The sequence below is a fragment of the Pongo abelii genome, chromosome 2 (genome assembly GCF_028885655.2).
Source record: "Pongo abelii isolate AG06213 chromosome 2, NHGRI_mPonAbe1-v2.0_pri, whole genome shotgun sequence".
In the NCBI taxonomy this organism is placed as follows: domain Eukaryota; kingdom Metazoa; phylum Chordata; class Mammalia; order Primates; family Hominidae; genus Pongo; species Pongo abelii.
This window is the reverse complement of record NC_085928.1, coordinates 67,273,119-67,299,025: the sequence shown is the minus strand read 5'-3', so window position 1 is coordinate 67,299,025 and position 25,907 is coordinate 67,273,119. Positions and strand designations below refer to the sequence as shown.

General features: G+C 43.0%; 1 protein-coding gene across 17 annotated transcripts in view; it reads left to right on the top strand.

Moving 5' to 3' along the window:
* ATG7 (autophagy related 7) overlaps window positions 1–25,907 on the top strand; it is a 274,642-nt gene that overhangs the window by 168,147 nt on the left and 80,588 nt on the right. For 3 of the 17 annotated variants that reach the window (XM_063721880.1, XM_063721883.1, XM_063721878.1), the window contains one exon: window positions 7,551–24,770. The exons of 7 other annotated variants lie outside the window; for them this stretch is intronic. In XM_063721880.1, the coding sequence (XP_063577950.1) occupies window positions 7,551–7,556 (6 nt within the window). In that variant the 3' untranslated portion in view covers window positions 7,557–24,770. Of the gene's footprint in view, window positions 1–2,288; window positions 7,530–7,550; window positions 24,771–25,907 lie in introns of those variants that run through there. 7 more of the 17 variants (XM_063721875.1, XM_054551708.2, XM_054551707.2 and 4 more) reach the window with 4 other exon arrangements.

The following is a 25,907-nucleotide window of genomic DNA, read 5'->3' as shown; positions in this document are numbered from 1 at the left end:
GAAGCTCTGATTGGTAGTTATGAATCCCTTTGAATTATTAAAAAATTAGGTAAATTAGTGCATTTGATGGGTAGGAGGGGTTTTTCAAGATCTAATGTGTGAGAGAGAAAGTGAAAACTAAAGGAATTCTTGGAGATTAGGAAGTGGAGAATCTCTGGCCTGTGGCGCTGCTGAGCCTAACTTCCTGACTTCACATCAGCAGTGGAGGCTTCCCTGGGAGGTGTTCTTGCAGTTTGCCCTGTGACCGCTATTCCAGGGGCTGTATTTTTACAGCTGACCCTTCTCACTTGCAAACATAACAGCTGCTATGTGTTGTATTTGGGGAGTTTCCATATTTTGAGACTGTAAAATTAAATTGATATTTAGTTCTGAGCTCTTAGTCTTATTTTCTTTTTCTTTTTCTTTTTTTTTTGAGACAAAGTCTCACCCTGTTGTACAGGCTGGAGTGCAGTGGTGTGATCTTGGCTCACTGCAACCTCCGTCTCCCAGGTTCAAGCAAGTCTCCTGCCTCACCCTCCCGAGTAGCAGGGACTACAGGCGCCCACCACCACGCCCGGCTATTTTTTGTAGTTTTAGTAGGGATGGGGTTTCGCCATGTTGGCCAGGCTGGTCTCGAACTCCCTACCTCAAATGATCTGCCTGTCTCGGCCTCCGAAAGTGCTGGGATTACAGGCGTGAGCCACCGCACCGGGCCTGAGCTCTTAGTCTTGATCCATCTTACTTCTCAGCTGTAGGGGAGCAGGGAGGGAAGGGAATGTGAAATATCCTAAGGTGTATGTTTTTTAAAATTAAATATTGTTGATCTTTTATCATGGCTTCTATCAGTCAACAGATATTTATTGACCCTTTGCTGAGTTCATGGTGTGGGAATCAAAGAGGTACAAGCCAGGCTTTTAGGAGGCAGACGCAGTATAGTTGGGGAGATAAGACAGGAAAGTCACTAGAACTGCAAGGCAGTGGGTGTGCGCTTAGTGCAGTAAGTTCTGCAGGGTTTCAGGAACATCAGGTGCAAGAGAGAGCTCCAGGCAAGAGTTAGGTTTTGAGCTGGGTCTTGAAGGTTGGAGCTCCAAGTGCAGGAGAGAACAAGGCTTTCCAGAAGGGCCTGTGGCATGACCACATCCAAGTCTCTGATGAAGAGTACCAAGAGAGGTATAGCAACTAATGTTAATTGCGTTATCTGTGATTTTCAGGGCGCTTTTGTACCTGCCCTTTTGATGCCCATAACAATCTTATGAGGTGGCTATTATCCCATTTTATGGATGAAGTTGTCAAGACTCTAGCTATGCTCAGGATTTATCTACATCTTGAGGTTTACAGTACACTTCATAAGGCTGGAATCAGAGAGGAAGAAGTGCATAGGGTGATGCAGAGGCATTCTGCTTTATAGAGCGTATCTCTACTTTCATATTGAGCCGTTTCCAAAAGCGGTTTTGCTTTTTGTCTGTGTCCTTACAACTGCTTCTCAGATAGCATAGTTTCTTTCACTGTACCATCCTGGGGCCTGGTCAGCCAGCATTACTGTACTTTCTTACTCTTAAACTGGCTTCTAATAAAATCTGTGGGAATGAGATTTTACTTGTAGATGAACTTGTGACTCCAATTCCAACTTACCATTGGGAAAAGAGCAGGTAACAGATAAGTCCTTTCTTTTTGGCCTTTACTCTTAATTTCCCTTTACAATTTAGGGAAGAGTTGGTCTCCATTTGCTTTTTTTTTTTTTTTTTTTTGAGACGGAGTTTCGCTCTTGTCACCCAGGCTGGAGTGCAATGGTGCGATCTTGGCTCACTGCAACCTTTGCCTCCCGGATTTAAGCTATTCTGCCTCAGCCTCCCAAGTAGCTGGGATTACAGGCGTCCGCACCCATGCCTGGCTAGTTTTTGTATTTTTAGTAGAGATGGGGTTTCGCCATGCTGGTTAAGCTGGTCTGAAACTCCTGACCTCAGGTGATCCACCTGCCTCGGCCTCCCAAAGTGCTAAGATATAGGCATGAGCCACTGTGCCTGGCCCCCATTTGCTTTTATTCAGCTATCTGGTGAAAAAAATTCAGCATTAAACTAGAAATATTTATATCGTATTGTTGCAGGACAAAGTTGTTGAGGTTCTAATAACAAATATGTAAACTGCTGTGTGATATTTTTGTTTTGTTTTAATTTGCTTCTAGCTTTAAAGCATTTGTGTTTATCCTCCCTTAATCCTCTTTGAAAGAGGCCGTACTTAATTTTATCCAACGCTTTATTAAAAGGAAAGAAAGTTGGATTTTTAAATTTTTTAATTATTTATTTTTTCAGATAGAGTCTCACTCTGTTGCCCAGGCTGGAGCGCAGTGACATGATCTCGGCTCACTGAAACCTCTGCCTCCAGGTCTAAGAAATTCTCTACCTCAGCCTCCCGAATAGCTGGGATTACAGGTGCATGCCACCACACCCAGCTAATTTTTTTGTATTTTTAGTAGAGACAAGGTTTCAGCATCTTGGCCAGGCTAGTCTTACACTCATGACCTCGTGATCCACCTGCCTTGGCCTCTGAAAGTGCTGGGATTACAGGCTTGAGTCACCGTAACCAGCCTGCATTATGTTTTAAAGCACCAGTTTGGAACCAGTCTTTTAGAGGTAACTGTTACAAGTTTCTGTACCCAAATATTGGTTTATCTGTACTCTGTTTCCTCCTTCCCCTTTCTCCTTTTTTTTTTTCATTTAATTTAATTTTTTTTTTTTTTTTTTTTTTTTTTTTGAGACAGAGTCTTGCTCTGTTACCCAGGCTGGAGTGCAATGGCATGATCTCAGCTCACTGCGACCTTTGCCTCCCGGGTTCAAGCGATTCTCCTGCCTCAGCCTCCCAAGAAGCTGGGACTACAGGCGCCCGCCACCACACCTGGCTAATTTTCATGTTTTTAGTAGACACAGGTTTCAGCATGTTGGCCAGGCTGGTCTTGAACTCTTGACCTCAGGTGATCCACCCACCTCGGCCTCCCAAAGTGCTGGGATTACAGGTGTGAGCCACTGTGCCTGGCCCAATTTTTGTATTTTTTATAGAGATGAGGTTTCACTATGTTGCCCAGGCTGGTCTTGAACGCCTGGCCTCAAGCCATTCACCTGCTTCAACCTCACAAAGTTCTGAGATTACAGGTGTGGGCCATCACACCCAGACTCTTCTCTTTCTTTCAACAGTAACCTGTGGAAATACAATGTTATCATCCAGTACCATGATCGCTAGGCTGAAGTAATAGTAAGCCAAGCTCTCTTCAGCCCTTAGCAGTGTGGGCCCAGAAACAGGGTGGTCTTATGGAAGGGAGCATAGGATGTGGGTCCTGAAGAGAAGGTATTCACTCCTGGCCCCATCACTAGTTGCATCACTTCATCTTGCCTGGGTTTCATCTGTAAAATTGGATAACGCCTACTCCACAGAGTTGATGTGCTTTGAAATCTTTAATAAAAACATTCATTATTGGAAACTAAATACAAATGAACCAAATGGAAAACTAGATTATTTTCATAAAAATGTTTCTGGATATATATCATAGGCCTTTGAACGCAAATATCTTGAACTTTAAACAATCATTAGCCATTAACATTTTAATGTGTATTAAATGGATATTATTAGAGTGTCAAAGTGATTAGCAATAGGTGGTTTCATTGTAGAATAACCTATTTTAAAGTATTTTAGGGCCAGGTGCGTGGGATTACATGCCTGTAATCTCAGCACTTTGGGAGTCTGAGGTGGGAGGATTGTGTGAGACTAGAAGTTGAAGACTAGCCTGGGCAACATAGTGAGACTCCATCTCTACAAAAAAAAAAAAAAAAAAAATTAGCCAGGTTTGGTGGCACATGCCTGTAGTCCCAGCTACTTGGGAGGCTGAGATGCTGAGATGGGAAAATTGCTAGAGCCCGGTAGTTTGAGGCTGCAGTGAGCTAAGATTGTGCCACTTCCCTCCAGCCTGGGCCACAGAGCAAGACCTTGGCTGTACAACAAACAAAACAAAAGGAAAAACAACTATTTGATTTTAGTCAGGGTATAAGAATATGTATTATTGTCCCCAAAAAATCTGGGTAAAAACTTCATAGTGTGAAACAGTGGCAACTGCTTGATTAAAACATCATTTAGAAAAGACATTCTTCCCTGTTTTGAAATTGACTCCTCAAAAGGACAGCTGAACATGGCCTCTTCTCCATGTGTCGCCATGCACTCCCTCTGTGCCACCATACACACTTCTGTGTCGGACGTGCTCCCACCTCCAGCCTGCTCAGCTGATCTTTTGTTCGGCAATGCCTGTCTATTTCCCCATGGGATCCACCTGGCACTCCTACTAGTCTTAAGCCATTGTCTCCCTTGAAAAATGAGTTCTGGCTCACTCCTTACTACTAAGGCTGAGGGGCAAAAGAGATTATATAAATGAAAGCACCATGCATGTTTGAGGTGGTTTCCTTTTCTTCGTTGTTGTTTTTTTGAGACAGGGTCTCACCTTGTCACCCAGGCTGGAGTGCAGTGGCACAGTCTTGGCTCACTGCAGCCTCAACCTTCCAAGCTCAAGTGATCCTCCCAACCTCATCCACCTGAGTAGCTGGGGCCACAGGCATGTGTCACTATGTCCGGCTAATTTTTTGTATTTTAGTAGAGACAGGGTTTTGCCATGTTGCCCAGGCTGGTCTTGAACTCCTGGGCTCAAACGATCCACCCGCCTCAGCCTCTCAAAGTGTTGGGATTACAGGCCTGAGTGGGATTACAGGTCTGAGTCACTGCACCTGGCCAAGGAGGTTTGTATTATTACTTGCGAATAAAGGAATAACTTGAGCTTTAGAAAAGTTAAAATGACAAAGATCAAGAAAATTTCCCCCCTGCCTTTTTCTCTTATATTTTAATATTTTCAAATGAGCTGTAACATATGCAGAAAAAAGCTTAAAACATTTTATATAGAGAACAAGTATGATTTAAACACCCAGGTCAAAAAATACTCTATTGCCCTTCACCCATCTCATATTTTACTTTCTGACCACAGGCCTAGAAGTAACTAGTAACTAGAAACAGTAAACTTTTCCTGTACAACTTCAGTCTGGTATATGGGTCCTTAAACAATATAATTCTATTTGCCTGACTTTGAATTTTTCAAACAGAATTATGCTATAATATGTAGATTCTTTCGTGTCTTGTTTGCTCAATATTGTAAAGGTTACCCATTTGGTGTGCAGCTAAAGTTCATTTTCATTGCTATATAGTGTTTCATAATTGGATATATTGAAATTTCTCCTCTACTGTGGCATTTCTAGTCTCAGATTATAATGAAGTGTGCTGTTTGGAGCATTCTGGTATATATCTCCTGGGGTTCATGTGTAGCATTTCTCTGGGTGTTTCTCAACCTTCTTTTCATTATCACTCCTTCTAGGGGGATAATTTAATGCCAACAGTTTAGAATTTAATACTAAAGAATAGGGTTTGTCAGATAGGGCTGAGCTTTGGAGAGCCACTAAACACTGTCATATCTAAGATTTCTTTTGCCTGCCAAAGACCAATTTTTGCTCCTTTGGGGGTGATATCACCCTCTTTGTGAAGGCATACTATAAGTTATTTACCTCGTACTAGAATTGTTGGGTCGTAGAAAATATGCCTCTTCTGGATCATGGACTTAAATGTAAAACCCCAAACTATTAAAACCCTGGAAGACATCCAGACATCCTAGCCCTTAATTCTGGACATAGGAACAGGCAAAAATTTCATGATGTTATCAAAAGCAATTGCAACAGATGCAAAAATTGACAAATGGGATCTAATTAAACTAAAGAGCTTCTGCACAGCAAAAGTACTATCAGTAAATAGATAATCTACAGAATGGGAGAAAATTTTCTCAAACTATGCATCTGACAAAGGTCTAATATCCAGCATCTACAAGGAATTTAGACAAATTTACAAGGAAAAAACCCCATTAAAAAGTGGGCAAAGGACATAAACACACACTTCTAAAAGAAGACATACATGTGGCCAAAAAGCATATGTTAAAAAGCTCATCATCACTAGTCATTAGAGAAATACAAATCAAAACCACAGTGAAATACATCTCACACCAGTCAGAACGGCTATTATGAAAAAGTCAAACAATAGATGCTGGCGAGGTTGTGGTGAAAAAGTAATGCTTATGCACAATTGGTGGAAGTGTAAATTAGTTAAATTGTTGTAGAAAGCAGTGTGGAGATTCTTCAAAGACCTAAAAACAGAAATACCATTTGACCCAGCAATCCCATTACTGGGTATATACCCAAAGGAATATAAATCATTCTGCCATAAAGACACGTGCACACAGATGTTCACTGCAGCACTGTTGACAATAGCAAAGACATAGGATCAACTTAAATGCCCATCAGTGGTAGACTGGATAAAGAAAATGTAGTACATATACACCATGGAATACTATGCAGCCATAAAAAAGAAGGAGATCATGGATGGAGCTGGAGGGCTTTATCCTTACAAACTCATCGAGGAACAGAAAACCTAATACCATATGCTATCACTTATAAGTGGGAGTTGAATCATGAGAACACATGGACACACAGAGGGGACAACACACACTAGGGTCTGGTGGAGGATGGAGGGTAGGAGGAGGGAGAGGATCAGGAAAAATAACTAATGGGCACTAGGCCTAATACCTGGGTGATGAAATAATCTGTACGACAAGTCCCCATGTCATGGGTTTACCTGTATAATAAGCCTGCACATATACCCCTGAACTTACAAATTTCAAAAAAAGAAAATATGCGTCTTCAATTTTATTAAATCATGACTGTTTTCCAAAGCAGTTCACTGACTTACATGAATACCAGTAGTATATGGTAGTTTCTGTGGTCCCATATCCTTGCCAGAATCTTGGTACTGTCATATTTTTAAATTTTTGCCAATCTGTATAACAGTATCACATTAGGCTTTTACTTTACATTTTCCTGATCACCAATGGAGTTAAACATCTTATGTATATTACTTATTTGGATTCTTCTTTTCTGACAGTTTCTCTACTTCAACTCCAAAAATTTTTGTATGTTACGCTTGTGTAGCCCCTGTGAAAAGAAAGCACAGTAGGATGACCTAGTTATTCACTTGAAAAGTATGATGGAGCCCGGCGACCTTTGTTCTAATCCCAGATGTTTGACTTGGTCAGAGTCCCACACCTCTGGCCCTCAGCATCCTCGTTTGCTAAATAAAAGTATTGGCTGGGTTAGAGCAGCAGTTCTGAGCCTTGGCTGCCCATCAGAATTATCTAGGATGCTTTAAAAAAAATGTTTAGACCACACCTGCACCAGAAAGCCTGATTAAATTGGATTAAAGGTTACTATATCCCTTTCAACATTCTGTGATAACGATAGAATAAGTCTTTAACACCTAGATTTCATGGTTTCAATCATCTTCCTTGTCTGCAGCCTGAATTAAGTACGCCAGAGACTCTTTATTTGTAAGACTATAATCTAGTTTTGTAAATGAGTTATAAAAAGGAGGAGACTCCTTAATTTAGTCCGTAGGGGAAACTTGGTGTCATCATTCAAAATACTTTCTTGTATCTGGTTTACTTTTAGCACTAAGAAGATTTTCTTACATTGGTACCTACTGTGACAAAACACACATCCAATGACAGTGTTAAAATGTCATAAATGAGCCTTTAAAAGAATGAGGCACATGATACATCATGGTACTTGAGCAGACTGCAAGCCTGACCAGACTGAATTCATGAATTCCTGACTTTTGACTTCTTCCTGTAAGATGTTACCCTACTGCCAGGGACTCAACCTCTAAATCCAGTCAAGGGGCTACTTGGGCCTGGAACCAAGGCACAGTCAAGGTGAACCAGCTATGCTCCAGGGGGAGGTGGTTGAAATCACTGCTCTCCTGGACTGGGCCATGAGTGATGGTTATTGGGGCTGGGGAGGTATGAGAGACATCATGTTGTCCATCTACCTCTGTGTATCTTCAAAGGTCTCTGTAATAAAAAGTTTTCTGAAATTTACTGCCTGACATCAAGTCAGTGGTGTTTTTTAGTGCCCATCTGTCACATGTAACCATATCACATGTGATCAGTATCTGACACTTGGGTGGCACCTTGTCTTTTTCAGAGGGCATTTACTTGCATTTACTCAGTTGATCATCATAGAAGTCACTTTCAGTGAAAAACCTTTTGTAGCCATCCATACCCTGGTTACAAGTGATAGAAACCAAAAGCTTGAACTCTTTTTAGCGTAAAAGAGTAATTTATTGGCTGGACACAGTGGCTTACACCTGTAATCCCAGCACTTTGGGAGGCCGAGGCGGGTGGATCATGAGGTCACAAGTTCGAGACCAGCCTGGCCAACATGATGAAACCCCATCTCTACTAAAAATGTGGAAAAAATTAGCCTGGTGTGGTGGCAGGCACCTGTAATCCCAACTACTCAGGAAGCTGCGACAGGAGAATCACTTGAACCTGGGAGGTGGAGGTTGCACTGAGCTGAGATCACACCATTGCACTCCAGCCCAGGCAACAGTGTGAGACTCCGTCTCAAAATAATAATAATAATAATAATTTATTGCTTAATGAAACCAGGTCATGAAATCTGGGCTTCAAGGACTCTAGATGGGGGGATTTAGTGTCAAGACCATCTTAGTGTTGATCAGCTCTGTTCTTTGTTGGCTTTATTCTCTCTCACTACCAACAAGTTCTTTTCTTCCCCATATAGCAAGAAACATGGACTCAGGCAGTTCCAAAATCTCATTCTTCCATTAAGAAATCTTTCCTAGTGGCTCCAAAAAGAAAATCCCAGATAAGGACTGTGATTGGCCAGGCCTGGGTCACATGCTGTCTCTGGACAGCTGGCAGTAGAAAGGGAAGGGCTGCCATGATTGGCCAGCTTGGGCCAGGGGCAGGTCATAGTGATTGGCAGCCTCCCTCAGAACTACATGGTTGGAGTGATGGGGGATGGTTCTCCTCAACAAACTGATGCAGGTGGATGGGTGTTGGGCATATATGATAGAAGTCCATTATAAGTTCAGTCTCCTCTTAATTCTATTCCTGTGTCTGTTCCTGTCCCTTCCAAACAATGCTGCTTTTCTATCAGCAATTCATTAAGGAGTTGAGTGAAAGTCATGAAATTCCAGTCCCCAGATTTGTCCTCAAGCTTGACTCACTCTGCTTTCTGGATTTACCCCCATCTTCTCACCTAACCACAGGTACCAGAAAAGAAGTCTTTATTCACTGAGGCTTTGAACAAACTAGCTGCATAGTCTTCCTTACCACCACCTCTGAAGAAAGAACTTTCTCTGAGATTGGAGCACAGTGCCTCCTCCTTTCTCCTGCTACACAGAAGCCTCATTCTAGGCTTTTCCTCCTTCCAGGCTCCTCCATACTATCCTGAGGCCACACCTCTTGGGGCGGGGAAGGGGAGTGCTCTGGCTGCTTTTGCTCACCCAGGGTGGACTCAGGAGCTGGAGCCCCTGAGGTCAGCGTGAGGCTTCATCTCTCAGCCCAGATGGCCAGGCTCAGTGACAGCATCTCTGCTTCAGGACATGTGCCTTTAGTCTCCTCCACAGTCCAAAAACTTACTTGCCATGCTGAAACTTGTTGATAAACCCAAATCTGTAATTAGGAACATAAACCGACACAATACAGGCCTTGCACAAATGAGCAGTTGTGGGGTATTATGGGCCCCTGTGGATTATTTGACTGAAGAGAATGATGGAGGAAAAGCTGGTTGTTGTTGAACAAATTACTACCAGATGTAGATTTCAATAAACACCACGCTGTTGTTCCCCTGCCCGAAGGTGCTATGAATTTCTTGAGGCAACAGAGGAATCAGTAAACGGGGCAGTAGGGTGGCTTAGGGGGTCGCTGTTCCAATACGAATGGAGCCTCCTAGTGTTTTCTGTCCCTGGATGTTTGTCCACAGAATCCAAGGCAGGCCCTGGGGGCCTCTCTCCCTTACCTGACATTTTACACCAGAGTAATATACTTAAATTGTAGCAACCAGACTCTGTGGAACCTAAAAGAAACCTGGAATTAGGGTAAAAATGTCACACAAAGTCTGTATTGGGGGTTAACTGTAAGACATGATGAACAAAGCACACCATCCTTCCCTTCATTGAACTTACAAATGGGAGGGAGATGAGTGCTAAAGCAGTAATTACAAATAAATAACAGACAAGCCTTCAAACATCCTGTGAAGGAATGCAGCGTGAGCTTGTAATGCAGAGGCCACTGTCTCTTCCTTCACCATCTGCTAAGTAATAAGCTAGGTGGGCCAAAATATGAGCCTGTTAGCTGGGCATGATGGCTCATGCTTGTAGTCCCAGCTCTTCAGGAGGCTGGGGTGGGAGGATTGCTTGAGTCCAGAAGTTTGAGGCTGCAATGAGCTATGATTGCCACTGCACTCCAACCTGGGTGATGGAACAAGACCCCATCTCTTAAACCAACAACAAAAAAACCCCCTGAGATTTGGGGCCTGTAAGGCCCCAGAGTCTTCACTACCCTTGGTGGCTATACTTTTAAGGGAATGGAAAGGAGAGAGAGATTGAGATTGAGACTGAGAGGGTGAGAGAGAGTATGATTGGTTTTAGTTAGTATACAAACAAGCTTCTCATGTTCCATACAACGGAGTGATTCTAGAGAGAATGATTTTCCCGACCCTTCCCTTGGTTATGGCTCACTAAATCAAGCATCAGATGAACGCTTGGCCTAAATCTAACGCGTGTATTTGGATCACCAGAGAACTATGTGGTTTTCTAATCCCGTTGTCCCAGTTAGATGCAAAGCTTCTGGAGGACAAGGGCCACACCTTTCCCGCTTTGTGCCCTCAAACACTAACAGGCGCTTTGCCATAGTACTTGGAAAAATATATATTAGTTGAATGAGAGGACAAAAAAAGTGATTGTAGATGGAAAACACGTTAACTGCTGAGAACACGTTTTCATTTTGAGTTGTCTATAAGAGTTTAAGGGGCATGGAAGCCCTGGAGTTGAAGTAAATTCAACAGCATCAAGTTTCTGTTTGGCCCTCAATAAACTAGTCTCTCTGTACTCCTGGCAGGGGGTGGGAGGAGTCCTGGGGGAGCTCCCTTCCAAGTCTTACAGGGTGGTCTGTTTCTTCTTTGGATAATAATGATGTAATGGCTAGTCTCTTGAGAACTTGCTGTGTTCCATACATTGTACTAAGCATTTATTTGGATTATCTCATTAAATCTTCACAATCACTTTATTTAACAGATGGAGAAATTAAGGCACATGGAGCCTAAGTTGTTCAAGGTCATGGAGCCAGTAAGTGTTAGAACCAAGTCGTTTGGCTCCAGAGCCTGTGTTCTTAATACTACTTTGTAGTGTCTTTCTTACAAATTAGTTGGGCCTGTGTATTGCTAGTTGAATTCCTCTTCCCAGTGGCAGGCCTTCACGTGTTTGACCATGGTTTTCATGTTCTCCAAACCTCAGTTCTCTAGATTTGTACTTTGGTAGGTCATCATTTTCCACAGATCCTACATCTTTAGGTCAGAAAATCTTGCCAGTTTATAAAGACTCTCTGGGACTAACTCCCACAAAGCAAGCTCACAAGAGATCAATGTACAAACGAAGCAGTTCAGTGTGTTTTGTCTACCATTCTCCATAAGTACATGAGAGACAATTGGTGATTGGAAGGTTTGGTGTTCACCTCATGGAGCTGTGATATCTCACTCACCACAGAGATCTGCTCTTCTGAGGGACCATCTTGCCAATTTCCAGAGAGTTGCAGGGATATTAAATTTTTGCACATTAAGCTTCCTCTTTCCAAGCTCCACATGGGCCCTGCTACCGTTTGTGAACAGTCTTCTAGAGTGATATAGGTTCTAGCTTTCTTAGTTAAGATCGTATTTTCTGAGGCCACTCCCTTGTCACTTTGCCTGAAATGAGGAACTCCCAACCTCAACTGCTTTTCTAGTCTCTTCCAATGAATACCTTCCAAAGGGCTGGTGTCCTCCAGGGTCTATTAGTTGTTACTAATTTCATCCTCCAAGGCTGATCTGATTTTCAAGATCTGCAGAGAGACCTTAGTATATCGCCTTGCCTGTACCAAATACAGTCATTATGGCACAGGAAAATCTCAAATACCTTATTGGAAACCCAGGACAAATATTTATTTGACCTTAATGAAATGAAAAAGACAAATTGGATGCATACATTTAAAGACAACCCAAGACTTCGGAATCTTTACCAAGGAGGGTATATTTTGAAAAGGACAGGCTGGTACAAGAACTTGATAAAATAGAAGTAAAGGTTGACACCTTTTTTTTTTTTTTTTTTTTTTTTTTGAGATCTATATCACTCTGTCACCCAGGCTGGTGTGTAGTGGCACGATCTTGGCTCACTGAAACCTCCACCTCCTAGGTACAAGTGATTCTCATGCCTCAGCCTGCTGAGTAGCTGGCACTATAGGCATATGCCACCATCCCCAGCTAATTTTTGTATTTTTAGTAGAGACAGGGTTTTACCGTGTTGGCCAGCTGGTCCTGACTTCCTGGCCTCAAGTGATCCACCCGACTCGGCCTCCCAAAGTGAAAGTCGATATTTTACTAGCCCTGTTCAGCACATGAGACAGGGCACTGGATGGTGTCTACCTAATGATGTTCAACCCAGGGGCCCTTGGCCCAAGCGTATCACTGGTATAAAGGGCCTCTGCCAGCTAATGTGAGTGTGAGTGTGGCTGTTGTGTCCATGAGAGAACTCCTGGGAGTTCTACATTCAGCAAACGTTTGTTGTTGCACTATGAAGGCGGACACAGATTTTATACGAATTTGTGATGCTAACATCTAGCATAAGAATTGGCATCCATAGAAAATACTACATTTATATATATATACATATTATATGTGTATATATATGTGTGTATATGTGTATGTTCGTGTATATATGTATGTGTATATGTGTATATATATGTGTGTGTATATATATATGTATATAGTCTCAAAAAAAAAAAACCCCCAGGCTGCCCTGTCTCCTCTCTCTCTCTCTCTCTCTCTATATATATATATATGCCTTTACATACACACACACACACACACACACACACATATATATACATATATATATATCTCTTAGATTCTATTTTTGTGAAGTGTTCAGAATAGACAAATCCATAAATATATAAAAACAGATTCATGGTCACCAGGGACTTGGGGGTTGGGGGGGCGTGGGAGGGAAATAGGGAGAGACTACTAATGGGTACTGGGTTTCTTTTTGGGATAATGAGAATGTTCTGGAGCCAGGCGTGGTGCCTCACATCTGTAATCCCAGTACTTTGAGAGGCTGAGGCAGGCAGATTACCCTGAGGTCAGGCGTTCAAGACCAGCCTGGCCAACACGGTGAAACCCTGTCTGTACTAAAAATACAAAAACTAGCTGGGCATGGTGGCACATGCCCGTAATCCCAGCTACTTGGGAGGCTGAGGCAGGAGAATCACTTGAACCCAGGAGGTGGAGGTTGCAGTGAGCCATGATCACGCCACTACACCCCAGCCTGGGCGACAGAGTGAGACCCTGTCTCAAAAAAAAAAAAAGAAAATGTTCTGGAATTAGTAGTGATGGTTTACACAGCTGTGACTATACTAAAAGCCACTGAACTGTTAAATTGGTGAATTTATGCTACGTGAATTATATCTCAATAAAGCTGTTACTTTAAAAATGAACAAGAAAGTAAAACCCATAAAAAGGTCCTCTAGGCACTTCAGCAAACAGCATGGTAGGGAAAAGACCAAGGAGTTCTTAGCCCTGGAGGAATGGAAAACCAGTTAACATAGTTTATTCACCCAGGCCTGAGATCCATAATAAAGGCCATTTTTAAAGTTGAGTCACCATAGGGTTGAAGACTGGTTAGGATTGGAGGACTTGAGGGTTAGAGAGTGAAGTAGAAGGGATGGCACTTTTCTTGATAGGAGACAATTATTGCAGATATTAGTGTTAAGACCTATTCTTTTTAGTGTTTTTTAAAACACAAAGTAACACCTCCATGTTACCAGCAATATTTCACATTTCACCAGTGTTCACTAAGCACCTATTGTGTGCCAGTTCATATCTGTTGGAAGTGCACGATTCCGTGGGCTGTAGCGAGCACAGTAGCAGTCCATTGGGCCCAATTACTGCTGACGTGAGCAATCTGTTAAAACCTGGAAAGGGTATTGGAAGCAGACAGTCCTTCCTTTCTTACCAAGCCTGGAGGATCTACAGCTCTGTCCACCACGCCTTTAGAGAGGCACACCCAAATTGGAAGATTCTCTGTACAGTAAAAAGAGGGAATGTCCAGTTCAATGTTGAGGGGGCTGAGAGTTCTCTGGGTTCCCCAGGCGGAGAACGGACGGGGGGCGTGGGCCTTCTTGCCATGTGGTCTGAGCACTGAATGTCCTGAAAGTGTGGAAAGGCCTGTCCCCAAGCTTTAGTAACTTTTTTTCCACCTAGAAGCAAGCCAAGTAGTTTCAGAGTAATTCTCAGGGTAATCCAGAGCCATCTTCTGAAAGATAATACTAGAAAACTCAGAGGTATAAAAGGATATGCTTGCTGAGAAGATTATTTCCCGCCGTGGCTGTCCCTGCAAGCCAACAATAGTACACCCTTCGTCAGGATGTAACCAGTGAGAGAGAACAGCTAGAAAAGGGTGGAGAAGTAGGCGGGAGGAAGCTATTTAAAAGACCCTAAAGTGCTGCAGCTGTTTTGGCTAATTTTTCTCATTTCAGTGATGTTCCAAGCTCTTTGTCTTCTATGTGGGGCGACTTCATTTAGCTCTCTTATGAGTCATCCTTCCCACAAATAATCTCTCTTGGAGTAGCCCTTATGAAAACAGACAAATCACATTGCATTGTGTGAATTGGCAATTGTGTGTCCCTTCCCTGGGTGGGCCATCCTGCATCTGCCTGCATCCACACATGTAGGACTTCTAAGGTCTGAGCAAACCCTCAGTGATGGGGGAGTGCAAGGGGGGGACATCTGGAGCCTGAAGCAGGCATGGAAAGCCACCAACAGTGTGCCCGGGTCAGCTGACTGCTCCATCTTAAAGGTTTCTAGATACCATAGTTGTTACCTTTCCTCACAAGGGTTTTATGAGAATTATCTAGGAAAAAGCAGACATCAGAGGAAATTCCATGTAAATAAATGTGACTGCCACTTCAAACCTCAATCTTGCTAAACTGAGCTTTTCTTTTTAGATAGTCTTTTCTTCTATCTGGCTAGCAGATCTGACCAGCATTTTAATTAAGGCTTCCCTAGAGAGACACTGAGCTCTTTAAGATAGAAACTAGACTGGGTATCTGCTGGTTTTTCTACCTAGGAAAATGTGCTCTCTTTCTAATGGGTACCTTGATTTTTACCCAGAGAAGCACAGGGTCTCACTCATCCCATGTTTTTCTGGTAGAGTTGACTCCTCCCTTGGCCCATGGTTGGGGCAAGGTAGTTGGGACCCCAGGCAATCAGCACATCGTGTTTCCCTGGCCAAAATGCTTGGGTCAGAAATGGGCACGTGACCCAATCTTAACTAATGAGGTGTGGTGAAACTTTGGCGAAGAGGCTGCGATTAGAATTTGGAATTTGACGACATGAGTCTGGGCTGGGGCAGCCTTCTGGTGATTGTGAGTGGAGAGCCAGTTTGAGTGTGGAGACCACACGTGGAAGAGAGCCGAGCCTGATTGGGCTGAGAGAGTGAGAGGGTGGTCGTGGTATTGTTCTCTAAGCCCAGAACCAGGCTTCCCTGAAGGTACCATTATCCTGGTCTTTCTGGGCATATGAGGCCACATTTCCCTTTTAGCTTGAGTAAATAAGGGTTGAGTTTTCTGTCCCTTGCAACCACAAGTTCTGACTTGTTCAGGGGCAGCGTTTCAATCTACCTAACATCTAGCAGAATGCCTGGCAGGTAGAAGGAAGCTCAGTGTGTGTTTACTGAATAGATTCTCATTGAGTTAAACAGATGTTTATGAAACACCAATGAGGCTAATGGCTACCATATTGGATGGTACAGATATAGAACACTTCCATCATTACAGAAAGGTCTATAGGATAGCACTACTATAGAGAGGACAAACTCAAACCCTGCCTCCCAGAAGCTCTATTTTTGAGGGTTTTTAAAATATTATCAAAACTAGATAGCATAACATATGGAAAGATAGCCTGATTTACTGATTTATAAAAGTACAGCTTTATTTCTCGAGTACAGTTATTTACATATAAATTCTAATGAAGGAGTTTAACAACAATTACTATACAGATAGAGTCACGCATTATATGAAGTAAGGTATGCCTAAATATTCTTTTACATATGAGGAACTAGATAGAATTTACTGGGCCTAGAAACTAAAGCAATGTAGAATGCCTTGTTGATTTTTTGCAGCCTTTTCATGAAGCAAGTTATTGATTTTAAGTAGAACTTAACTACAGTAGTAAAGTCCTAAAATTTCTCACAGAACCTATTCCATGTCCTTACCCAGTAAGACTAGCACTTGCCACCCAGAATGATGACAATTCTAGAATAATGTGGTTTAGAGTAGTCAGTTTTTGCAAGTGATTCCTGGACATCCCAGTGCACCTGTTCTGCTCTTTGCTGGTCCACATCTGGTGGTCCACTCATACCTCCTTCAGAGTAGGGCATCTGAGCCTATTCTGGCCTCCAGCCTACTCATTTTGTATAAAAGCCATCCCTGTGCACAATTCCTTCTTCCGGTGACATCCATTTTTCCTAAAAGTGATGTGAGAACAACTGATCATGAGCTTGTCCATGTATTGTTCCTTGTTGGCCTGAAAACCAGGAGCACTTGTAAGGCTGAATGGATTCTGCCCAGACCAGGGCTGTCTTAACCCCTCAGAGTTAGCCCGAGCTGGCCACAACTACATCTTCGGCCTGATATCTTTAGTTCTACAGTTACAGATCCCACCTTAATCAAGCTGATTTACTCACTGTCCCAGAGCACCTCTGACCTTGGGCTCACACCCTTCCCTACTCATCAACCCCACAGATGGTTAATTACTTCTCCTCAAAACTTACCTCGAATACCTAACCTGTCTTATGTTCTTTCAAACCATCTAAGCCAGAAATTCTGTATCGCTTCTTTGAACCCCGATAGCATTGTCTATATTCTTGTTTTGTTGTAGTAGCTTTATTTAGATGTAATTCATATGCCCTACAACTCACTCTTCAAAAATATACAGTTCAATAATTTTTTTTAATATTCAGAATTGTGTAACCATCATTGTCTGTTTAGAACATTTCATCACCCCCAAAGGAAACCCTGCTAAAGAGCAGTCATCTCTCAGTTCCCCTCACACCACCCTCCGGCCCCCTAACCCTGAGCAATAACTAATCTTTCTGTCTCTTCGGATTTGCGTGTTCTGGACATCTCATATAAATGGAATCCTGTAATATATGGGCTCTTGTGACTGGCATCTTCCACTTAACATGTTTTCACGGTTCATGCATGTTGTAGCATTATCAGAACTTCATTCCTTTTTAAGGCCAAGTCATATTCCATTGTAGGATCCACCACATTTTGTTTATGGATTCATCAGTTGACAGGCGTCTGGATTGTTTCCACTTTTTTGCTGTTATGAATTGTGCTGCTGTGAACATTTGTATACAAGTTGTTGTAGGAAGTACATGTTTTTGTTGTTTTGGGTATATGCCTAGGAGTGGAATTGCTGGATTGTGTCGTAACTTTTTTGTTCTATTCTTTTGGCAATATGATATATTCTGATACTTAAACCCATGGTGTTTCGCTTAACACTAATACACCTTGCCTCCCCTAGGAAATCTAAACCCTTGAGAGCTGAAAAGAAGCCTTATTTCTTTCTACTCCCCCCACTACTGACCACTGTGTCTAACAAAAGCCACAATCACTGTTTGGACTCAAAAATGTAATGGAAAGAAGTAGACACTTGTGAAGTTTTTTTTTCTCTCTTCCTACTTTAACCCTAAACTGTGTCACATTTTTTCGTGTTCACACTGTATGTGTACTCTTTTCTGAAAGTGCTTGTCCTCTTTGAGGCCCCAGTATTGGAGGCGACTTGATGTGTAAGTAGTTGGTGTACAGCACCTCTCAGGTGTGACCATTCCAAGGGAGGAGATCAGCTTCCAGCATGTCTCCTCCAGACAACAATACACGCTGTCCTGCTGAACAGTCAGCTGTGGAGTAATAATGCACCTCTGCAAGGCTTTGCAGGGTCTTTACTCACGTATCACCAAGGATGAAAATGGGGCAGGACACAGTAGAAGACGTTAAAAGGAAATTATGTCTTCTTGCCTTTTCTCCCTTGATCAGACCCTAAGAAAACAGCTTACCCAAATGAGCGGAAAGATGCCAGGTTTATAAAATGGAGTCAAGCAGCTGTCTTTGATTCTACCTTGGGATGAGGTTAGAAGTATTGTTTCCCAAACTCTTGCGGCAGGAAGATCTGTACTAGGTGGGACTGCCGGTAAATGGTGCTTTTCTCAGCCGGTAAATCACTGGGGAGGAGAAGCAGCTGCTGTGAACTGAGTGGCGTGGCAACTCTGGCTTTTGATTCCCCAGCAGCAGATGGCAACTGTGAGTAATGACACACATAAGATAGAGGCTGTGCTTCCTTATCTGAAATGGGAATTTCAAGTGAAAGATAACTGGAGTCTCTTCTTGGGGCATAATTGATCTTTCATAAGCCATTATCCAGGGTTTTTACAGTACCTACAAAAATTGTTCTGTACCCAGGAGTTCAATAAACACTAAATGTGTGAAAGAACTTGCATTCTTTGCCTCCGGATCAGGGGGAAACATTTCCGGAACATACATTAAGAACTTCAAATTGCATAGCATTTAGTAGGCACAAAGTGACTATATTAGTTAAGGGATGACAGATCAATTTCAATTTGTGTGCCCCTCGCATATGGGTGTTTGGAGGGTTGTATTGGGAAGGATTGCTGAGGCCAGTTAATAAATAAATTAATACATTGGTTATGTCTGTCATGAACACCTAAGAGACTGTGCAGTGGTAGCGCTTGTGTTGAATATTTTCCCTAGACCTTGAGCTCCTTGAAGGGCAAGGACTGTGTCTTAGATAACATACCCTCAGGACCTAGTGCATTGCCTGGTATGGAGGAAGTAACCAGTAAGTATATATTGGTTGAATGAATGATTTGATTTCCTAGTTTTTGGAACTGGCCCATGATTCTAAGTGAATGAGCTCACCTCAGATGCCTTAATAGTAAATGAAATTTTGCAGCAGAAATATTTTCTAAAATACATTGATTTTTATGGAACTAGTGTCTTGTTTTCAAAACAGCCCTCTGTTTTGCTACAACAAAACATTTCAAGAGTTTCAAATTTAAATTGGCTACTCAAAGCCAATTTCTTCATTTTTTTCCTAGCTCAGTGGTCTAGAGGGGCATCTTGGTATTTTAAGTGGAACACAGGCTTAGAAGTCAGACTTGGGTTTTTTTGTTTTGTTTTGTTTTGATGGGGTCTCGCTCTGTCGCCCAGGGTGGAGTGCAGTGGCACCATCTCCGCTCACTGCAAGCTCTGCCTCCTGGGTTCACGCCATTCTCCTGCCTCAGCCTCCCAAGTAGCTGGGACTACAGGCGCCTGCCACCACGCCTGGCTAATTTTTTGTATTTTTAGTAGAGACTGGCTTTCACCATGTTAGCCAGGATGGTCTCAATCTCCCAACCTCGTGATCCGCCCGCCTCTGACTCCCAAAATGCTGGGATTACAGGCATGAGCCACTGTGCCTGGCCTAGATTTGGGTTTTACTTACAGCCAGCTCAGCTATTAACACATTGTGTGACCTTAGCTAGTTACTTTTCCATGCTGGAACTCAGTTCCCTCTAAAAAATTGGAGAACTGAAGCAAATGAGCTCTGTAATTCTTTGAAAATAAATGCAGAGGATAAAAAAAGAGAACTTGTTTCAACAAGATAATTCTCTGTCTTTGGCCTAGTTCAGGGGTCCCCAACCCCCAGGCCATGGACCGGTACTGGTCCGAGGCCTGTTAGGAACCCGGCCGCGCAGCTATAGGTGGGCGGGGTAAGTGAGCATTAACGCCTGTGCTCTGCCTCCTGTCAGATCAGCGGAGCATTAGATTCTCTTAGGGGCGGGAACACAGTTGTGAACTGCTCATGCAAGGGATCTGGGTTGCCCACTGCTTATGAGATTCTAACACCTGATGATCTGAGGTAGGACAGTTTCATTCATCACTCCCCCATCTATGGAAAAATTGTCTTCCTCAAGACCGGTCCCTGGTGTCAGAAAAATTTGGGACTGCTGGCCTAGCTGATCGCTTCTCTGATTTCAGCTTAACTTTCTGACACAGGAGCAATAATCCTAAAGTGAGGAGGGGGAGTCACTTTAAAAAAAAAAAACAGCAAAAACATCAATCATTATGGTGAAATGTCAACATAGTAAGTCTTTTTTAATATCTCTGCAGAATGCTACACGAGATTTGCCCTAATTCATAGATGGCTATGGTATGTGTAATACATAAAAATATAATGTATCATCTCAGACATATGTTTTGGCTGACATTCAGCACCAAGAATCTGACAAATGTTTTTATATTTATGTACATTCTGCCTGATTTCAAAAACAGATTTAAGATAGCTATACTCAACATCGTAGAAATAATTAATTCTGGAAGTCTTTAGAATGAGAATGAAAACAAGAGCCAAGTGTTTTTTTTTTTAAGTGATTATGTTAGGAAACTTAAACTCTGAGAGCTTCCAAAATTCAACATGAATTGTAACTTCATGGTTCCTGGCAGCCAGAGCATACAGGGAAGTAATGGCCTACCTAGCTCTTCTTGTCTGATAACAGCCAGAGTAATGGGCTTTGTGGGGAAAAGGAAATATACTGGCACAATTCTACCTCAGGCCAGTTCTGATAGCCTTTTGTCGAGGCAGTAGCCATTAGTTTATAATGAAACCATTGAGTTACAAACAAGAGTGGCAACATAGACCAAGCCTTATTTGTTTGTGGGGATTTTACTAGTTGTTTGGTAGACTTTAGCCAGGCCACGTATAGTAACAGTAGATGATGCTTAATGTGCCAGATGCTATTCTAACCATATTAACATATTAAATCCTTACAAGAGCCCTGTGTGTTAGGAAGAGTGCTTTGGGGTCTGTGCTCTTATCCACTGCACCATACTGCCTTTTACATGTCTGAAATCGTACAGAGATTTATCTTACTGCAGTCACACAGCTCAGCATCCCAACTCTGGGTGATCTCAGGAAAGAACATCTCATTTAAAGCAATAATAACCAGTTAAAATGTAGGCAGCCTCAGTGCTACACAATCAACCAGCTGGATCAGCTGTTTACTCATTGAGCCCACTGGTTCTTTTGGCGTTGTTTTAAGGTGGCTTCTTGAATGTTAAAGGAACAATCTAGGCTCTATCTGAACCTCCTTTTGCATCTTTCATTGGTGACATGAGGAGCATACATAGCCCATGTGTCCTCTTGTCCTTCAGTATCTTATCTACCTTTGGGCTGCTAAATATGCCAAATCAGCTTCTCTTGTGTGCCAGCTCACTCAGCAGGGGTGGCTGACTAGAAGACCGTGTTGAGAAGGGCTCTCAGGCCTGGCTCAGATGTTGCGAGAGAAGGGGTCATGACTGAGTAACAATGCCTGATGTGGGCAAGGGAGAGGGTAGCACTAGAGCGTTGCTTTTGCCAGCCATGGCCTAGTTCAAGATGAGGGCTTGCCTCTATGCTGCATGGCTTCTGAGGTTATTTTCCCTCAGAGTACTTCCTATTCAAGAGGAGAACAGAATGTAGCAATTTACAGAATTCATTCCATAAAAATGGAATGAATTCCCTCCCTGTACAAGACACACAATAGGAAGATTAATAATTCAAAATCCCTGCCCTCCCTCTCCCAAATTTCATCCCAGTCAAAGACATATAAATTTTGACAAATAATATCTATACAGTGAGATAATGATTATTCTTATAAAGTACTGAGGGAACACAAACAAAAGAGTCACTGTCTATGCCTGGTAAGGGCAGACAGGTCAGGCTGCATGGAGAAGGTGCCAGTTGGCCCTAACCCTGATTCCATCCATGTGTATGGAGCCCAGAGGGTGTGTGTTTTGAGAGCCACCTGGTATGACCAACATCCTCAATATGTCTTTGCAACGTTCCTTTTCAGAATATATACAGTACCACCAGTAGTAATCATCTTTTTGGAGTCTTGATATAATGACACACCTGAGAGGACGGATGAATCCAATTTATCACAATGGGTCAATATTTTAGAATTTTAGCTGTGGCAAAGACCTTTAGGGAAGGCAAAGGGTGGGGCAGGGTTTGTGGAAGCCATGGATATAGGGGGTCAGTGCTGGACAGGTTGAATAGACTTTTCTAAAACGAAATGGAAAAATAAATGCAGAGACAGCCTGCACTGGCATTTTACCCAAGGCCATTCTGTGTCCCTTGGGAAATGTGTTCTTTACAGGGATTTGAAAACTGTACGGAATAGTGATTGGGGTCAGAAATGGCATCACTGGGGCTAAGAAACCAAAGATAAAGTCACTTTGGAGCTAACCTTTGTATTCAGAGAGCTTTGTCTTAATCCTGCTTAGAATTTCCACAGCATCTTTTCTTCCCTTAAGAGAAATCAAAAGGCTTTCACTTTTCCCCTCTCTGCCCTGTGAAGACAGGCATTCAAAACCTCGTTTTGCAGGTAAGGAAATTGAGTTCGTGGTCTAAGATCACACAGTGAATTGAACAGACTCAAAAGCAAGCATTTAATCTCTCTCACTCTAGCATTTGCTCTTAAATGTAGTTCTTAGAATGAGAATTCTCAGTGGTTTTAAGAAAATGGTAATGTTTGTATTATAATTAACCCCCAGAAACAGAACATCAAAACCAAGACACTTTGGCGATCGTCTTATCCAGTGTTCTCATTTTAAAGATGTGGACTCTGGGCTGGGCACAGTGGCTCATGCCTGTAATCCCGGCACTTTGGGAGGCCGAAGCAGGCGGATCACGAGGTCAGGAGATTGAGACCATCCTGGCTAACACAGTGAAACCCTATCTTTACTAAAAATACAAAAAAAAATTAGCTGGGTGTGGTGGCGGGCGCCTGTAGTCCCAGCTACTCAGGAGGCTGAGGCAGGAGAATGGTATGAATCCGGGAGGCAGAGCTTGCAGTGAGCCGAGATCACGCCACTGCATTCCAGCCTGGGCGACAGAGCAAGACTGTCTCAAAAAAACAAAAAAACAAAAAGAAAGAAAGAAAGATGTGGACTCTGAATCTAAGGGACAACTCCAAATAACTCGAGGATATCTGGTCATTAAAACCTACTCGGCTCTAAAGGTTTCCATTTCTAACTGGAAGCCATTGCCTTCATGAGCTGTTTAAGAGCCTCTGCCACCCTTCTAGAACTCAGTTTAAGGACTTCTGCTGGAGCCTTGGAAGGTTCAGGGCCCTCTCGTTACCATTGCTAAGGGCCGTTTTATGTTCTTTTATGAAATGGTCTGTTAGGTGCAGCCACAAGAAGGAGACACAGGAGAGGCTCAGGAAGACAAAGTTTATCGTGGTCACAAGTCCTAGAGGCAGGAGGCATGGCACACCATGCAGGGCCACAGGGGAAAGACACCAGGGCAGTCAGGAGGCAGAAGACAGGAGCAAGGGGAAAGCATTAAGGTAAAGCCATGATGGGGGTTTCCTTGGAAAAGGCAAGGCAGGGCAGGGTGAACACTTTAGGGTTGGCTAGTTTGAATAATCTCAGGGGGCCCCTAAGCTATAGGAGTGGTCCCTAGTTGACTGTACCTGGCCCTGGGATGATGAAAGCAGAGGAATTTTGCCTCTTTGGGTGTTGGGCCAGATAGAGTAGGTGTGGCTCTGAATTGGTTAGTTCGCATGTCAGAAGTGTACTCCTGGCTGGGCCCTTTGCTGGCTCTAAGAATTAACTATCCTCTCGCCACCCCACCAGGGGCAGTCTCCCCAGCTAGAAAGGTTTTTTAAAAGATGTCCAAACATTGTAACATACATAAATATGTAACACAAGGGCCCTGGCTCCTCTCAGATATATTTATTTATTTATTTATTTTTGAGACAGAGTTTTGCTCTTGTTGCCCAGGCTGTAGTGCAATGGTGCGATTTCTGCTCACTGCAAACTCTGCCTCCTGGGTTCAAGCGATTCTCCCACCTCAGCCTCCCGAGGAGCTGGGATTACAGGCATGTGCTATCACGCCCGGCTAATTTTGAATTTTTAGTAGAGATGGGGTTTTGCCATGTTGATCAGGCTGGTCTCAAACTCCTGATCTCAGGTGATCCGCCCGCCTCCGCCTCCCAAAGTGCTGGGATTATAGGCATGAGCCACCACGCCCGGCCCCTCTCAGATATTTCTATTCATTGTCATACTCCCACTGTTTCCCTAACTACTACTGACTTCAGCTTGCAGTAGAAAATTCAGCCTTTGTAAGCTCGAGAGGACTCAGGTTGCTGACCAAAGGCAGAAGAGGCCTCCCTTCAAAATGTATGGAATGTTGCAAAAAGTAGACAGTGATCCTCAATAATCAGATACTTTCCTCAGAATGGTCTGCTAAACCTTCAGTCTTGTTGAACCAATTGGTTCAGTACTTTGTAACAGAACTTGGGAATTTCTCCACCCTGGATGGGATATTTCTTATGGCCTCCCATCCCAATTCATGTCAGCCCTTCCCGCATTTAGACTCGGTTACTTTCAACTCTCTACTCCTAGCATTTTTAAATGATTCAGGACTCTTGGTTTCAAGTGACATAAACCCACCTTGAATTATCATAGGTGGAGGAGAGCATTGGAGCATTGAACATAATGGAAAGAACAGTTAGCTTTTTTCTACAGTTCTGATAGGAACAGGTTCTCTCCCTGCAGACTGGCGTCTTCTGCTAGACAGGAAGTGTGACTACTGGCAGCTCCAGAGCCTCATAATCCATAGCTTCAGTTGCCTGGCATGCACTGGCCCTGGACTTCTCACACCCCAATCTCTCATATGTGGGCCCAGCTGGCTCTCTTGCTCATTTTGGGACCAGTCAAGTTAGACTAGAGATGCAGAGTCTGTAAAGGAACGTGGTTGGTGTGGGGGAAAGAACAGTTTCCATAAGAAGGTGGTGGTCCCAGGAAGACAGGATGGTGGCAAAACCAAAGGTGTCCGTGACAAACCTGAGACCATATCAGGAGAAGGAATGATTAAATCATTTAAGTAACAACAGCAAGTTGAAAAACAACAGGTGTAGTATGCTTTTGTAAAAAAATTGGCCAGGCATCGTGGCTCACGCCTATAATCCCAGCACTTTGGGAGGCCAAGGCAGGTAGATCACTTGAGCCCAGGAGTTTGAGACTAGCCTGGGCAACATGGTGAAACCCCATCTCTACAAAAAATACAAAAATTGGCCAGGCATGGTGGTATGCACCTGAAGTCCCAGCTACTTGGGAGTCTGAGGTGGGAGGATTGCTTGAACCCAAGAGATCGAGACTGCAGTGAGCCATGATTGCACTACTGCGTTCCAGCCTGGGTGAAAGAGCAAGACCCTGTCTCAAAATTAAAAATTAAAAAATTATGTATTCAGTAAATCTTTTCTAATTGACTTTCCATTAATGGAATGTCCCAGTTGATTAACTCTGCACCCCCTCGGTAAAGCATGGGGGGAGGCTGAACATTCTTAGCTGGCAGCCTGGTTTCTAGGACACCAGCACACTTCTGCTCCCACCGGCTGAGGCCTGGGCTTTCCAAGAGTCATTCTTGTTTCTTGCCAAACCTGGGAATGCCAGATGGACTTGTTGTTTTAATTATACAATTTAATTAAATATCCCCCAAACGAAAGACAAATACAGAAAGTTATTTCTGTGAAAATCATTGCGAGTAGCTAGAAGCAGTGGCTTTTTGCAGAGGGGAGAGGGCTTTTACCTTTTATTGCCGAATAGGTTCTGGAATCTGACCCCCTATTTTCAAATTCTAGCT